This window comes from Scyliorhinus torazame, chromosome 14 (genome assembly GCF_047496885.1).
Source record: "Scyliorhinus torazame isolate Kashiwa2021f chromosome 14, sScyTor2.1, whole genome shotgun sequence".
Classification (NCBI taxonomy): domain Eukaryota; kingdom Metazoa; phylum Chordata; class Chondrichthyes; order Carcharhiniformes; family Scyliorhinidae; genus Scyliorhinus; species Scyliorhinus torazame.
Window position 1 is genome coordinate 218,056,543 of NC_092720.1, and position 17,493 is coordinate 218,074,035.

The 17,493-nt window shown below is 62.4% G+C and overlaps 1 protein-coding gene across 1 annotated transcript in view; it reads right to left on the reverse strand.

Moving 5' to 3' along the window:
* Positions 1-789: 789 nt before the first annotated feature.
* Positions 790-17,493, reverse strand: part of LOC140390511 (zinc-binding protein A33-like) — a 29,195-nt gene continuing 12,491 nt past the window's right edge. Inside the window, exon 6 of the mRNA XM_072475681.1 lies at positions 790-1,540. Coding sequence (XP_072331782.1) covers positions 984-1,540 — 557 coding nt within the window. The 3' untranslated portion in view covers positions 790-983. The remainder of the gene's footprint in view (positions 1,541-17,493) is intronic.

Genomic DNA, 17,493 nt, shown 5'->3' on the forward strand with positions numbered 1-17,493 from the left:
GCAGTTGCCATTTAGTTTTGTTTTTTTAATTTTGATGTTGTTTATATATTATTTATTTCTTGTTTAAAACTGGCCATTGTTATTTATATTGTTATATTACTGTATAAAGGATACACAATGTACTGTCATGGTTGGCCAAAAATTTTGAATAAAATATATATATTTTTTAAAAATTGAACAGGGAAACATGTTGTTCCAGTCTCACCAGGAGCTGCTGCATGGGTTTTTAAAAATCTAATTTTATTGCTGTAATACCATTCTCAGCCAGGGGGAGGTGGTGTTGCTCTGTCCAATTTCACTTTCATTCGCACATTCGAACTATCCACCAATGTCCCAGTTATTAAACCAGGAGGACATTCTTATCCTCGCTGTACTCGGAATACAGGCTCAGATTTGTGAATTCAGCTCCTGAGACACAGCAAGATCCCAAACTGGGAAATCTCACTCTCCCAACCTGGGATTTCCTGAACATTGTCCAGACTGGCTGTGTGGAATTTCCCGATAGGGACTCGGTGTGTGACAGGAACATGGAAGTGGGAAGTCCAGGCTCATGTTTATTTCCCCTCCTTTGTTTCTGATTCAATTCTCTTTCAGGTGTGAAGAAAGGTCCTGCCTGAATTGTCTGATCAGCGATTCAGCATTTTGAGTTGTTGGTATTCCTGCCAGTACCAGGTATCCAGCAGCAGGTGGCGATACTGCGCTGTAAAACTTCACTGATCTTTGTACAGCTCAACATCACCATCGTGTGGCTGAAACCGGCACTACAATGAACTGCAAGGGAAAGTTCAAGATATTTAATTTCCTTTTTATTTTAATTCTGACATTTTTATTTGGGTTGTTTTTATTTACAGTCTGATTGGGATTTTACAATTTGCAAATTAAACAACACATTTAGTGACAAACTGTTGTCGATGGCAGTTTCTGACCCCCAACCCCTGACCTCTGCCCCTGACCCTCAAGTCATTGTGATGTCAGTGATGATGTCACCACCCCGAGGCCCCGCCCCTTTCCCGATCCGGATCAGAACCGGAGCAGATTCTCAGAAACTGGTTTTCATCCCAAGTCCCGAAGAAAGGATAAAGTTTCTCAGTGAATTTATTCCCGGTGAAGGTGTGGAGATGGGACTTGGTGTCCACGTTGTAAAATGAAACTGTCCCAGACTCATAACTGAGATAAACTCCCACCTTCCCGGGGATCTGACCGACACGGAGACGGGATCCAGGAGAGGAATTTATATAAAACTGATCAACAACCCGCCCAATGGTCCAGAATCCAGTCTCTGGGATCAGACTGACCGGGTCCTTCCTCTCCACAGACTCTGCGGCTACTCCCAGTCTCCAGTCCCGATTCCCCGTCACCTCCACCTCCCAGTAATGTCTCCCCGATGTGAATCCCTCTGATCCCAGCACACAGGGCCTGTGTGTAAACCTCTTCCTGGTGTCAGGGAGACTCCTCCGGGTCCGGGTCAGTCTCAAACTCTTCAGATCCTCAGACACCTCGAGCCAGGGATTCGCTGTTTCCACATCCAGGGTCACAGAGACTGGGAGAAAAAACAGAAAATTAGAGACTCACTGGGGATCGGGGGAGACTCACTGGGGATCGGGGAGAGACTCACTGGGGATAAGGGGGAGACTCACTGGGGATCGGGGAGACTCACTGGGGATCGGGGGAGAGACTCACTGGGGATCGGGGAGTGACTCGCTGGGGATCGGGGAGAGACTCACTGGAGATCGGGGAGAGACTCACTGGGGATCGGGGGAGAGACTCACTGGGGATCGGGGAGAGACTCACTGGGGATCGGGGAGAGACTCACTGGGGATCGGGGAGAGACTCACTGGGGATCGGGGAGAGACTCACTGGGGATCGGGGAGAGACTCACTGGGGATCGGGGAGAGACTCGCTGGGGATCTCGGAGAGACTCGCTGGGGATCGGGGAGAGACTCACTGGGGATCGGGGAGAGACTCACTAGGGATCGGGGGACACTCACTGGGGATCGTGGAGAGTCTCACTGGGGATCGGGGAGAGACTCGCTGGGGATCGGGGAGAGACCCACTGGGGATCGGGGGAGAGACTCACTGGGGATCGGGGAGAGACTCACTGGGGATTGGGGAGAGAGACTCACTGGGGATCGGGGAGAGACTCACGGGGGATCGGGGAGAGACTCGCTGGGGATCGGGGAGAGACCCACTGGTGATCAGGGGGAAACTCACTGGGGATCGGGGGGAGACTCACTGGGGATCAGGGGGAGACTCACTGAGGATCGGGGGGAAACACACTGGGGATCGGGGAGAGACTCGCTGGGGATCAGGGAGAGACCCACTGGGGATCGGGGGAGAGACTCACTGGGGATCGGGGAGAGACTCACTGGGGATTGGGGGGAGACGCTCACTGGGGATCGGGGAGAGACTCACTGGGGATCAGGGAGAGACTCGCTGGGGATCGGGGAGAGACCAAATGGGGATCAGGGGGAGACTCACTGGGGACCGGGGGGAGACTCACTGGGGATCGGGGGAGACTCACTGGGGATCAGGGGGAGACTCACTGGGGATCGGGGAGAGTCATTGGGGATCGGGGGAGACCCACTGGGGATCAGGGGGAGACTCACTGGGGATCGGAGAGAGACTCACTGGGGATCGGGGGAGAGACTCACTGGGGATCGGGGAGACACTCATTGTGGATCGGGGAGAGACTCACGGGATCGTGGGGAGAGTCTCACTGGGGATCGGGGGAGAGACTCACGGGTTCGGGGGGAGAATCGCACTGGGGATCGGGGGGAGAGTCTCACTGGGGATCGGGGGAGACTCACTGGGGATCGGGGGGAGAGACTCACTGGGGATCGGGGGAGACTCACTGGGAATCGGGGAGAGACTGGGGATCAGTGGGAGAGTCACTGGGGATCGGGGGGGGCGAGGCTCACTGGGGATCGGGGGGAGACACACTGGGGATCGGCTGGAGACCCACTGGGGATCAGGGGGAGACTCACTGGGGATCGTGGGGAGACTCACTGGGGATCGGGGGAGACTCACTTGGGATCAGGGGGAGATTCACTGGGGATCGGGGAGAGTCACTGGGGATCGGGGGAGACTCACTGGGGATCAGGCGGAGACTCGCTGGGGATCGGGGAGAGACTCACTGGGGATCGGGGAGACTCACTGGGGATCGGGGGAGAGACTCACTCGGGATCGGGGAGTGACTCGCTGGGGATCGGGGAGAGACTCACTGGGGATCGGGGAGAGACTCACTGGGGATCGGGGGAGAGACTCACTGGGGATCGGGGAGAGACTCACTGGGGATCGGGGAGAGACTCACTGGGGATCGGGGAGAGACTCACTGGGGATCGGGGAGAGACTCACTGGGGATCGGGGAGAGACTCACTGGGGATCGGGGAGAGACTCGCTGGGGATCTCGGAGAGACTCGCTGGGGATCGGGGAGAGACTCACTGGGGATCGGGGAGAGACTCACTAGGGATCGGGGGACACTCACTGGGGATCGTGGAGAGTCTCACTGGGGATCGGGGAGAGACTCGCTGGGGATCGGGGAGAGACCCACTGGGGATCGGGGGAGAGACTCACTGGGGATCGGGGAGAGACTCACTGGGGATTGGGGAGAGAGACTCACTGGGGATCGGGGGAGAGACTCACGGGGGATCGGGGAGAGACTCGCTGGGGATCGGGGAGAGACCCACTGGTGATCAGGGGGAAACTCACTGGGGATCGGGGGGAGACTCACTGGGGATCAGGGGGAGACTCACTGAGGATCGGGGGGAAACACACTGGGGATCGGGGAGAGACTCGCTGGGGATCAGGGAGAGACCCACTGGGGTTCGGGGGAGAGACTCACTGGGGATCGGGGAGAGACTCACTGGGGATTGGGGGGAGACGCTTACTGGGGATCGGGGAGAGACTCACTGGGGATCAGGGAGAGACTCGCTGGGGATCGGGGAGAGACCAAATGGGGATCAGGGGGAGACTCACTGGGGACCGGGGGGAGACTCACTGGGGATCGGGGAGAGACTGGGGATCAGTGGGAGAGTCACTGGGGATCGGGGGGGCGAGGCTCACTGGGGATCGGGGGGAGACACACTGGGGATCGGCTGGAGACCCACTGGGGATCAGGGGGAGACTCACTGGGGATTGTGGGGAGACTCACTGGGGATCGGGGGAGACTCACTTGGGATCAGGGGGAGATTCACTGGGGATCGGGGAGAGTCACTGGGGATCGGGGGAGACTCACTGGGGATCGGGGGAGAGACTCACTGGGGATCGGGGGGGGAGACTCACTGGGGATCAGGCGGAGACTCGCTGGGGATCGGGGAGAGACTCACTGGGGATCGGGAGAGAGACTAACTGGGGATCGGTGAGACACTCACTGCGGATCGGGGAGAGACTCACGGGATCGTGGGGAGAGTCTCACTGGGGATCGGGGGAGAGACTGACTGGGTTCGGGGGGAGAGTCTCTCTGGGGATCGGGGGGAGACTCACTGGGGATCGGGGGGAGAGACTCACTGGGGATCGGGGAGAGACTCACTGGGGATCGGGGGAGAGACTCACTGGGGATCAGGGGGAGACTCACTGAGGATCGGGGGGAGACTCACTGGGGATCGGGGAGAGACTCGCTGGGGATCAGGGAGAGACCCACTTGGGATCGGGGGAGAGACTCACTGGGGATCGGGGAGTGACTCACTGGGGATTGGGGTGAGACGCTCACTGGGGATCGGGGAGAGACTCACTGGGGATCAGGGAGAGACTCGCTGGGGATCGGGGAGAGACCAAATGGGGATCAGGGGGAGACTCACTGGGGACCGGGGGAGACTCACTGGGGATCGGGGGAGACTCACTGGGGATCAGGGGGAGACTCACTGGGGATCGGGGAGAGTCATTGGGGATCGGGGGAGACCCACTGGGGATCAGGGGGAGACTCACTGGGGATCGGAGAGAGACTCACTGGGGATCGGGGGAGAGACTCACTGGGGATCGGGGAGACACTCACTGTGGATCGGGGAGAGACTCACGGGATCGTGGGGAGAGTCTCACTGGGGATCGGGGGAGAGACTCACGGGTTCGGGGGGAGAATCGCACTGGGGATCGGGGGGAGAGTCTCACTGGGGATCGGGGGAGACTCACTGGGGATCGGGGGGAGAGACTCACTGGGGATCGGGGGGAGAGACTCACTGGGGATCAGGGGGAGAGTCACTGGGGATCGGCTGGAGACCCACTGGGGATCAGGGGGAGACTCACTGGGGATCGTGGGGAGACTCACTGGGGATCGGGGGAGACTCACTTGGGATCAGGGGGAGATTCACTGGGGATCGGGGAGAGTCACTGGGGATCGGGGGAGACTCACTGGGGATCAGGCGGAGACTCGCTGGGGATCGGGGAGAGACTCACTGGGGATCGGGGGAGAGACTAACTGGGGATCGGGGAGACACTCACTGCGGATCGGGGAGAGACTCACGGGATCGTGGGGAGAGTCTCACTGGGGATCGGGGGAGAGACTGACTGGGTTCGGGGGGAGAGTCTCTCTGGGGATCGGGGGGAGACTCACTGGGGATCGGGGGGAGAGACTCACTGGGGATCGGGGAGAAGACTCACTGGGGATCGGGGGAGAGGTTCACTGGGGATCGGGAGGGAGACTCACTGGTGATCGGGGAGACTCACTGGGGATCGGTGGAGACTCACTGGGGATCGGGGGGGAGAGACTCACTGGGTTTCGGAGGGAGAGACTCACTGGGTTTCGGGGAGAGACTCACTGGGGATCGGGGAGAGACTCACTGGCGATCGGGGAGACTCACTGGGGATCGGGGGAGAGACTCACTGGGGATCGGGGAGAGACTCGCTGGGGATCGGGGAGAGACTCGCTGGTGATCAGGGGGAGACTCACTGGGGATCGGGGGGAGACTCACTGGGGATCAGGGGGAGACTCACTGAGGATCGGGGGGAGACTCACTGGGGATCGGGGAGAGACTCGCTGGGGATCGGGGGAGAGACTCACTGGGGATCGTGGAGAGACTCACTGGGGATTGGGGGGAGACGCTCACTGGGGATCGGGAAGAGACTCACTGGGGATCGGTGGAGACTCACTGGGGATCGGGGGGAGAGACTCACTGGGTTTCGGAGGGAGAGACTCACTGGGTTTCGGGGTGGACTCACTGGGGATCGGGGGGGAGAGACTCACTGGGGATCGGGGAGCGACTCACCGGGGATCGGGGGGAAAGACTCACTGGGTTTCGGAGGGAGAGACTCACTGGGTTTCGGGGAGAGACTCACTGGGGATCGGGGAGAGACTCACTGGCGATCGGGGAGACTCACTGGGGATCGGGGAGAGACTCGCTGGGGATCGGGGAGAGACTCGCTGGTGATCAGGGGGAGACTCACTGGGGATCGGGGGGAGACTCACTGGGGATCAGGGGGAGACTCACTGAGGATCGGGGGTAGACTCACTGGGGATCGGGGAGAGACACGCTGGGGATTGGGGAGAGACCCACTGGGGATCGGGGGAGAGACTCACTGGGGATCGGGGAGAGACTCACTGGGGATTGGGGGGAGACGCTCACTGGGGATCGGGGAGAGACTCACTGGGGATCAGGGAGAGACTCGCTGGGGATCGGGGAGAGACCAAATGGGGATCAGGGGGAGACTCACTGGGGACCGGGGGGAGACTCACTGGGGATCGGGGGAGACTCACTGGGGATCAGGGGAGACTCACTGGGGATCGGGGAGAGTCACTGGGGATCGGGGGAGACCCACTGGGGATCAGGGGGAGACTCACTGGGGATCGGAGAGAGACTCACCGGGGATCGGGGGGAAAGACTCACTGGGTTTCGGAGGGAGAGACTCACTGGGTTTCGGGGAGAGACTCACTGGGGATCGGGGAGAGACTCACTGGCGATCGGGGAGACTCACTGGGGATCGGGGAGAGACTCGCTGGGGATCGGGGAGAGACTCGCTGGTGATCAGGGGGAGACTCACTGGGGATCGGGGGGAGACTCACTGGGGATCAGGGGGAGACACTGAGGATCGGGGGTAGACTCACTGGGGATCGGGGAGAGACTCGCTGGGGATCGGGGAGAGACCCACTGGGGATCGGGGGAGAGACTCACTGGGGATCGGGGAGAGACTCACTGGGGATTGGGGGGAGACGCTCACTGGGGATCGGGGAGAGACTCACTGGGGATCAGGGAGAGACTCGCTGGGGATCGGGGAGAGACCAAATGGGGATCAGGGGGAGACTCACTGGGGACCGGGGGGAGACTCACTGGGGATCGGGGGAGACTCACTGGGGATCAGGGGAGACTCACTGGGGATCGGGGAGAGTCACTGGGGATCGGGGGAGACCCACTGGGGATCAGGGGGAGACTCACTGGGGATCGGAGAGAGATTCACTGGGGATCGGGGGAGAGACTCACTGGGGATCGGGGAGACACTCACTGTGGATCGGGGAGAGACTCACGGGATCGTGGGGAGAGTCTCACTGGGGATCGGGGGAGAGACTCACAGGTTCGGGGGGAGAATCGCACTGGGGATCGGGGGGAGAGTCTCACTGGGGATCGGGGAGACTCACTGGGGATCGGGGGGAGAGACTCACTGGGGATCGGGGGGAGACTCACTGGGAATCGGGGAGAGACTGGGGATCAGGGGGAGAGTCACTGGGGATCGGGGGGGCGAGGCTCACTGGGGATCGGGGGGGAGACTCACTGGGGATCGGGTAGAGACCCACTGGGGATCAGGGGGAGACTCACTGGGGATCGTGGGGAGACTCACTGGGGATCGGGGGAGACTCACTGGGGATCAGGGGGAGATTCACTGGGAATCGGGGAGAGTCACTGGGGATCGGGGGAGATTCACTGGGGATCGGGGAGAGTCACTGGGGATCGGGGGAGACTCACTGGGGATCAGGCGGAGACTCGCTGGGGATCGGGGAGAGACTCACTGGGGATCGGGGGAGAGACTAACTGGGGATCGGGGAGACACTCACTGCGGATCGGGGAGAGACTCACGGGATCGTGGGGAGAGTCTCACTGGGGATCGGGGGAGAGACTGACTGGGTTCGGGGGGAGAGTCTCTCTGGGGATCGGGGGGAGACTCACTGGGGATCGGGGGGAGAGACTCACTGGGGATCGGGGGGAGAGACTCACTGGGGATCGGGGAGGAGACTCACTGGGGATCGGGGGGAGAGACTTACTGGATTTCGGGGGGAGAGACTCACTGGGGATCGGGGGAGTGGTTCACTGGGGATCGGGAGGGAGACTCACTGGGGATCGGGGAGACTCACTGGGGATCGGTGGAGACTCACTGGGGATCGGGGGGAGAGACTCACTGGCGATCGGGGAGACTCACTGGGGATCGGGGGAGAGACTCACTGGGGATCGGGGAGAGACTCGCTGGGGATCGGGGAGAGACTCGCTGGGGATCGGGGAGAGACTCACTGGCGATCGGGGAGACGCACTGGGGATCGGGGGAGAGACTCACTGGGGATCGGGGAGAGACTCGCTGGGGATCGGGGAGAGACTCGCTGGGGATCGGGGAGAGAATCGCTGGGGATCGGGGAGAGACTCACTGGGGATCGGGGAGAGACTCACAAGGGATCGGGGGAGACTCACTGGGGATCGGGCAGAGTCTCACTGGGGATCGGGGAGAGACTCGCTGGGGATTGGGGAGAGAGACTCACTGGGGATCGGGGGAGACTCACTGGGGATCAGGGGGAGACTCACTGGGGATCGGGGAGAGTCACTGGGGATCGGGGGAGACTCACTGGGGATCGGTGGAGACTCACTGGGGATCGGGGGGAGAGACCCACTGGGGATCGGGGAGAGACTCACTGGGGATCGGGGAGAGACTCACTGGGGATCGGGGAGAGACTCACTGGGGATCGGGGGAGACTCACTGGGTTTCGGGGTGGACTCACTGGGGATCGGGGGGAGAGACTCACTGGGGATCGGTGGAGACTCACTGGGGATCGGGGGGAAAGACTCACTGGGTTTCGGAGGGAGAGACTCACTGGGTTTCGGGGAGAGACTCACTGGGGATCGGGGAGAGACTCACTGGCGATCGGTGGAGACTCACTGGGGATCGGGGGAGAGACTCACTGGGGATCGGGGAGAGACTCGCTGGGGATTGGGGAGAGACTCGCTGGGGATCGGGGAGAGAATCGCTGGGGATCGGGGAGAGACTCACTGGGGATCGGGGAGAGACTCACTAGGGATCGTGGGAGACTCACTGGGGATCGGGTAGAGTCTCACTGGGGATCGGGGAGAGACTCGCTGGGGATTGGGGAGAGAGACTCACTGGGGATCGGGGGGAGAGACTTACTGGATTTCGGGGGGAGAGACTCACTGGGGATCGGGGGAGTGGTTCACTGGGGATCGGGAGGGAGACTCACTGGGGATCGGGGGAGACTCACTGGGGATCGGTGGAGACTCACTGGGGATCGGGGGGAGAGACTCACTGGCGATCGGGGAGACTCACTGGGGATCGGGGGAGAGACTCACTGGGGATCGGGGAGAGACTCGCTGGGGATCGGGGAGAGACTCGCTGGGGATCGGGGAGAGACTCACTGGCGATCGGGGAGACGCACTGGGGATCGGGGGAGAGACTCACTGGGGATCGGGGAGAGACTCGCTGGGGATCGGGGAGAGACTCGCTGGGGATCGGGGAGAGAATCGCTGGGGATCGGGGAGAGACTCACTGGGGATCGGGGAGAGACTCACAAGGGATCGGGGGAGACTCACTGGGGATCGGGCAGAGTCTCACTGGGGATCGGGGAGAGACTCGCTGGGGATTGGGGAGAGAGACTCACTGGGGATCGGGGGAGACTCACTGGGGATCAGGGGGAGACTCACTGGGGATCGGGGAGAGTCACTGGGGATCGGGGGAGACTCACTGGGGATCGGTGGAGACTCACTGGGGATCGGGGGGAGAGACCCACTGGGGATCGGGGAGAGACTCACTGGGGATCGGGGAGAGACTCACTGGGGATCGGGGAGAGACTCACTGGGGATCGGGGGAGACTCACTGGGTTTCGGGGTGGACTCACTGGGGATCGGGGGGAGAGACTCACTGGGGATCGGTGGAGACTCACTGGGGATCGGGGGGAAAGACTCACTGGGTTTCGGAGGGAGAGACTCACTGGGTTTCGGGGAGAGACTCACTGGGGATCGGGGAGAGACTCACTGGCGATCGGTGGAGACTCACTGGGGATCGGGGGAGAGACTCACTGGGGATCGGGGAGAGACTCGCTGGGGATTGGGGAGAGACTCGCTGGGGATCGGGGAGAGAATCGCTGGGGATCGGGGAGAGACTCACTGGGGATCGGGGAGAGTCACTGGGGATCGGGGGAGACCCACTGGGGATCAGGGGGAGACTCACTGGGGATCGGGGAGAGACTCACTGGGGATCAGGGAGAGACTCGCTGGGGATCGGGGAGAGACCAAATGGGGATCAGGGGGAGACTCACTGGGGACCGGGGGGAGACTCACTGGGGATCGGGGGAGACTCACTGGGGATCAGGGGAGACTCACTGGGGATCGGGGAGAGTCACTGGGGATCGGGGGAGACCCACTGGGGATCAGGGGGAGACTCACTGGGGATCGGAGAGAGATTCACTGGGGATCGGGGGAGAGACTCACTGGGGATCGGGGAGACACTCACTGTGGATCGGGGAGAGACTCACGGGATCGTGGGGAGAGTCTCACTGGGGATCGGGGGAGAGACTCACAGGTTCGGGGGGAGAATCGCACTGGGGATCGGGGGGAGAGTCTCACTGGGGATCGGGGAGACTCACTGGGGATCGGGGGGAGAGACTCACTGGGGATCGGGGGGAGACTCACTGGGAATCGGGGAGAGACTGGGGATCAGGGGGAGAGTCACTGGGGATCGGGGGGGCGAGGCTCACTGGGGATCGGGGGGGAGACTCACTGGGGATCGGGTAGAGACCCACTGGGGATCAGGGGGAGACTCACTGGGGATCGTGGGGAGACTCACTGGGGATCGGGGGAGACTCACTGGGGATCAGGGGGAGATTCACTGGGAATCGGGGAGAGTCACTGGGGATCGGGGGAGATTCACTGGGGATCGGGGAGAGTCACTGGGGATCGGGGGAGACTCACTGGGGATCAGGCGGAGACTCGCTGGGGATCGGGGAGAGACTCACTGGGGATCGGGGGAGAGACTAACTGGGGATCGGGGAGACACTCACTGCGGATCGGGGAGAGACTCACGGGATCGTGGGGAGAGTCTCACTGGGGATCGGGGGAGAGACTGACTGGGTTCGGGGGGAGAGTCTCTCTGGGGATCGGGGGGAGACTCACTGGGGATCGGGGGGAGAGACTCACTGGGGATCGGGGGGAGAGACTCACTGGGGATCGGGGAGGAGACTCACTGGGGATCGGGGGGAGAGACTTACTGGATTTCGGGGGGAGAGACTCACTGGGGATCGGGGGAGTGGTTCACTGGGGATCGGGAGGGAGACTCACTGGGGATCGGGGGAGACTCACTGGGGATCGGTGGAGACTCACTGGGGATCGGGGGGAGAGACTCACTGGCGATCGGGGAGACTCACTGGGGATCGGGGGAGAGACTCACTGGGGATCGGGGAGAGACTCGCTGGGGATCGGGGAGAGACTCGCTGGGGATCGGGGAGAGACTCACTGGCGATCGGGGAGACGCACTGGGGATCGGGGGAGAGACTCACTGGGGATCGGGGAGAGACTCGCTGGGGATCGGGGAGAGACTCGCTGGGGATCGGGGAGAGAATCGCTGGGGATCGGGGAGAGACTCACTGGGGATCGGGGAGAGACTCACAAGGGATCGGGGGAGACTCACTGGGGATCGGGCAGAGTCTCACTGGGGATCGGGGAGAGACTCGCTGGGGATTGGGGAGAGAGACTCACTGGGGATCGGGGGAGACTCACTGGGGATCAGGGGGAGACTCACTGGGGATCGGGGAGAGTCACTGGGGATCGGGGGAGACTCACTGGGGATCGGTGGAGACTCACTGGGGATCGGGGGGAGAGACCCACTGGGGATCGGGGAGAGACTCACTGGGGATCGGGGAGAGACTCACTGGGGATCGGGGAGAGACTCACTGGGGATCGGGGGAGACTCACTGGGTTTCGGGGTGGACTCACTGGGGATCGGGGGGAGAGACTCACTGGGGATCGGTGGAGACTCACTGGGGATCGGGGGGAAAGACTCACTGGGTTTCGGAGGGAGAGACTCACTGGGTTTCGGGGAGAGACTCACTGGGGATCGGGGAGAGACTCACTGGCGATCGGTGGAGACTCACTGGGGATCGGGGGAGAGACTCACTGGGGATCGGGGAGAGACTCGCTGGGGATTGGGGAGAGACTCGCTGGGGATCGGGGAGAGAATCGCTGGGGATCGGGGAGAGACTCACTGGGGATCGGGGAGAGACTCACTAGGGATCGTGGGAGACTCACTGGGGATCGGGTAGAGTCTCACTGGGGATCGGGGAGAGACTCGCTGGGGATTGGGGAGAGAGACTCACTGGGGATCGGGGGAGACTCACTGGGGATCAGGGGGAGACTCACTGGGGATCGGGGAGAGTCACTGGGGATCGGGGGAGACTCACTGGGGATCAGGGGGAGATTCACTGGGGATCGGAGAGAGACTCACTGGGGATCGGGGGAGAGACTCACTGGGGATCGGGGAGACACTCACTGTGGATCGGGGAGAGACTCACGGATTCGTGGGGAGAGTACCACTGGGGATCGGGGGAGAGACTCACGGGTTCGGGGGGAGAATCGCACTGGGGATCGGGGGGGAGAGTCTCACTGGGGATCGGGGGAGTGGTTCACTGGGGATCGGGAGGGAGACTCACTGGGGATCGGGGAGACTCACTGGGTTTCGGGGTGGACTCACTGGGGATCGGGGGGGAGAGACTCACTGGGGATCGGGGAGAGACTCACTGGGGATCGGGGGGAAAGACTCACTGGGTTTCGGAGGGAGAGACTCACTGGGTTTCGGGGAGAGACTCACTGGGGATCGGGGAGAGACTCACTGGCGATCGGGGAGACTCACTGGGGATCGGGGGAGAGACTCACTGGGGATCGGGGAGAGACTCGCTGGGGATCGGGGAGAGACTCGCTGGGGATCGGGGAGAGACTCGCTGGGGATCGGGGAGAAACTCACTGGGGATCGGGGAGAGACTCACTAGGGATCGGGGGAGACTCACTGGGGATCGGGGAGAGTCTCACTGGGGATCGGGGAGAGACTCGCTGGGGATTGGGGAGAGAGACTCACTGGGGATCGGGGGAGACTCACTGGGGATCAGGGGGAGACTCACTGGGGATCGGGGAGAGTCACTGGGGATCGGGGGAGACTCACTGGGGATCAGGGCGAGATTCACTGGGGATCGGAGAGAGACTCACTGGGGATCGGGGGAGAGACTCACTGGGGATCGGGGAGACACTCACTGTGGATCGGGGAGAGACTCACGGATTCGTGGGGAGAGTACCACTGGGGATCGGGGGAGAGACTCACGGGTTCCGGGGAGAATCGCACTGGGGATCGGGGGGGAGAGTCTCACAGGGGATCGGGGGAGACTCACTGGGGATCGGGGGGGAGAGACTCTGGGGATCGGGGGGAGACTCACTGGGAATCGGGGAGAGACTGGGGATCAGGGGGAGAGTCACCGGGGATCGGGGGAGACTCACTGGGGATAAGGGGGAGACTCACTGGGGATCGGCGAGCGACTCACTGGGGATCGGGGGAGAGACTAACTGGGGATTGGGGAGACACTCACTGCGGATCGGGGAGAGACTCACGGGATCGTGGGGAGAGTCTCACTGGGGATCAGGGGAGAGACTGACTGGGTTCGGGGGGAGAGCCTCTCTGGGGATCGGGGGAGACTCACTGGGGATCGGGGGAGAGACTCACTGGGGATCGGGGGGAGACTCACTGGGAATAAGGGAGAGACTGGGGATCAGGGGAGAGTCACTGGGGATCGGGGGGCGAGACTGACGTGGGATCGGGGGGATAGACTCACTGGGGATCGGGGAGGAGACTCACTGGGGATCGGGGGGAGAGACTTACTGGGTTTCGGGGGGAGAGACTCACTGGGGATCGGGGGAGAGGTTCACTGGGGATCGGGAGGGAGACTCACTGGGGATCGGGGGAGACTCACTGGGGATCGGTGGAAACTCACTGGGGATCGGGGGGAGAGACTCACTGGGGATTGGGGAGAGACTGACTGGGGATCGGTGGGAGAGACTAACTGGGTTTCAGAGGGAGAGACTCACTGGGTTTCGGGGGGGACTCACTGGGGATCGGGGGGGAGAGACTCACTGGGGATCGGGGAGAGACTCACTGGGGATCGGGGGGAGAGACTCACTGGGTTTCGGAGGGAGAGACTCACTGGGTTTCGTGAGGGACTCACTGGGGATCGTGGGGGAGAGACTCACTGCGTTTCGGGGGGGGAGACACACTTGCGATCGGGGGAGACTCACTGGGGATCGGGGGGAGAGACGGGATCGGGGGAGAGACTCACTGGGGATCAGGGTGAGAGTCTCACTGGGGATCAGAGAGAGACTCACTGGGGATCGTGGGAGACTCATTGGGGATCGGGGGAGAGACTCACTGGGGATCGGGGGAGAGACTCACTGGGGATCGGGCAGAGACTCACTGGGGATTGGGGGGGACTCACTGGGGATCAGGGTGAGAGTCTCACTGGGGATCAGAGAGAGACTCACTGGGGATCGTGGGAGACTGACTGGGGATCGGGGGGAGAGACTCACTGGGGATCGGGGCAGAGACTCACTGGGGATTGGGGGGGACTCAGTGGGGATCGGGGGAGAGTCTCAGTATGGATCGGGGGAGACTTACTGGGGATCGGGGAGAGACTCACTGGGGATCGGGGAGAGACTCACGGGGGATCGGGGAGAGACTCGCTGGGGATCGGGGAGAGACCAACTGGTGATCAGGGGGAGACTCACTGGGGATCGGGGGGAGACTCACTGGGGATCGGGGGGAGAGACTCACTGGGGATCGGGGGAGAGACTCACTGGGGATCAGGCAGAGACTCACTGGGGATTGGGGGGGACTCACTGGGGATCAGGGTGAGAGTCTCACTGGGGATCAGAGAGAGACTCACTGGGGATCGTGGGAGACTGACTGGGGATCGGGGGGAGAGACTCACTGGGGATCGGGGCAGAGACTCACTGGGGATTGGGGTGACTCACTGGGGATCGGGGGGGAGAGACTCACTGGGGATCGGGGAGAGACTCACTGGGGATCGGGGGAGAGACTCGCTGGGGATCGGGGAGAGACTCACTGGGGATCGGGGGGAGAGACTCACTGGGTTTCGGAGGGAGAGACTCACTGGGTTTCGTGAGGGACTCACTGGGGATCGTGGGGGAGAGACTCACTGGGTTTCGGCGGGGAGAGACTCACTGCGTTTCGGGGGGGGAGACACACTTGGGATCGGGGGGAGACTCACTGGGGATCGGGGGGAGAGACGGGATCGGGGGAGAGACTCACTGGGGATCAGGGTGAGAGTCTCACTGGGGATCGTGGGAGACTCACTGGTGATCGGGGGGAGAGACTCACTGGGGATCGGGGGAGAGACTCACTGGGGATCGGGCAGAGACTCACTGGGGATTGGGGGGGACTCACTGGGGATCAGGGTGAGAGTCTCACTGGGGATCAGAGAGAGACTCACTGGGGATCGTGGGAGACTGACTGGGGATCGGGGGGAGAGACTCACTGGGGATCGGGGCAGAGACTCACTGGGGATTGGGGGGGACTCAGTGGGGATCGGGGGAGAGTCTTAGTATGGATCGGGGGAGACTTACTGGTGATCGGGGAGAGACTCACTGGGGATCGGGGAGAGACTCACGGGGGATCGGGGAGAGACTCGCTGGGGATCGGGGAGAGACCAACTGGTGATCAGGGGGAGACTCACTGGGGTTCGGGGGGAGACTCACTAGGGATCGGGGGGAGAGACTCACTGGGGATCGGGGGAGAGACTCACTGGGGATCGGGCAGAGACTCACTGGGGATTGGGGGGGACTCACTGGGGATCAGGGTGAGAGTCTCACTGGGGATCAGAGAGAGACTCACTGGGGATCGTGGGAGACTGACTGGGGATCGGGGGGTGAGACTCACTGGGGATCGGGGCAGAGACTCACTGGGGATTGGGGGGGACTCACTGGGGATCGGGGGAGAGTCTCAGTAGGGATCGGGGGAGACTTACTGGGGATCGGGGAGAGACTCACTGGGGATCGGGGAGAGACTCACGGGGGATCGGGGAGAGACTCGCTGGGGATCGGGGAGAGACCAACTGGTGATCAGGGGGAGACTCACTGGGGATCGAGGGGAGACTCACTGGGGATCAGGGGGAGACTCACTGAGGATCGGAGAGAGACTCACTGGGGATCGGGGAGAGACTTGCTGGGGATCGGGGAGAGACCCACTGGGGATCGGGGGAGAGACTCACTGGGGATCGGGGAGAGACTCACTGGGGATTGGGGGAGACGCTCACTGGGGATCGGGGAGAGACTCACTGGGGATCAGGGAGAGACTCGCTGGGGATCGGGGAGAGACCAAATGGGGATCAGGGGGAGATTCACTGGGGACCGGGGGGAGACTCACTGGGGATCGGGGGAGACTCACTGGGGATCAGGGGGAGACTCACTGGGGATCGGGGAGAGTCACTGGGGATCGGGGGTGACTCACTGGGGAAATGGGGGAGACTCACTGGGGATCGGAGAGGGACTCACTGGGGATCGGGGGAGAGACTCACTGGGGATCCGGGAGACACTGTGGATCGGGGAGAGACTCACGGGATCGTGGGGAGAGTCTCACTGGGGATCGGGGGAGAGACTCACGGGTTCGGGGGGAGAATCGCACTGGGGATCGGTGGGGAGAGTCTCACTGGGGATCGGGGGAGACTCACTGGGGATCGGGGGGAGAGACTCACTGGGGATCGGGGGGAGACTCACTGGGAATCGGGGAGAGACTGGGGATCAGGGGGAGAGTCACTGGGGATCGGGGGAGAGACTCACTGGGGATCGGGGGGAGACTCACTGGGAATCGGGGAGAGACTGGGGATCAGGGGAGAGTCACTGGGGATCGGGGGGCGAGACTGACGTGGGATCGGGGGGAGAGACTCACTGGGGATCGGGGAGGAGACTCACTGGGGATCGGGGGGAGAGACTTACTGGGTTTCGGGGGGAGAGACTCACTGGGGATCGGGGGAGAGGTTCACTGGGGATCGGGAGGGAGACTCACTGGGGATCGGGGGAGACTCACTGGGGATCGGTGGAAACTCACTGGTGATCGGGGGGAGAGACTCACTGGGGATTGGGGAGAGACTCACTGGGGATCGGTGGGAGAGACTAACTGGGTTTCGGAGGGAGAGACTCACTGGGTTTCGGGGGGGACTCACTGGGGATCGGGGGGGAGAGAATCACTGGGGATCGGGGAGAGACTCACTGGGGATTGGGGGGAGAGACTCACTGGGTTTCGGAGGGAGA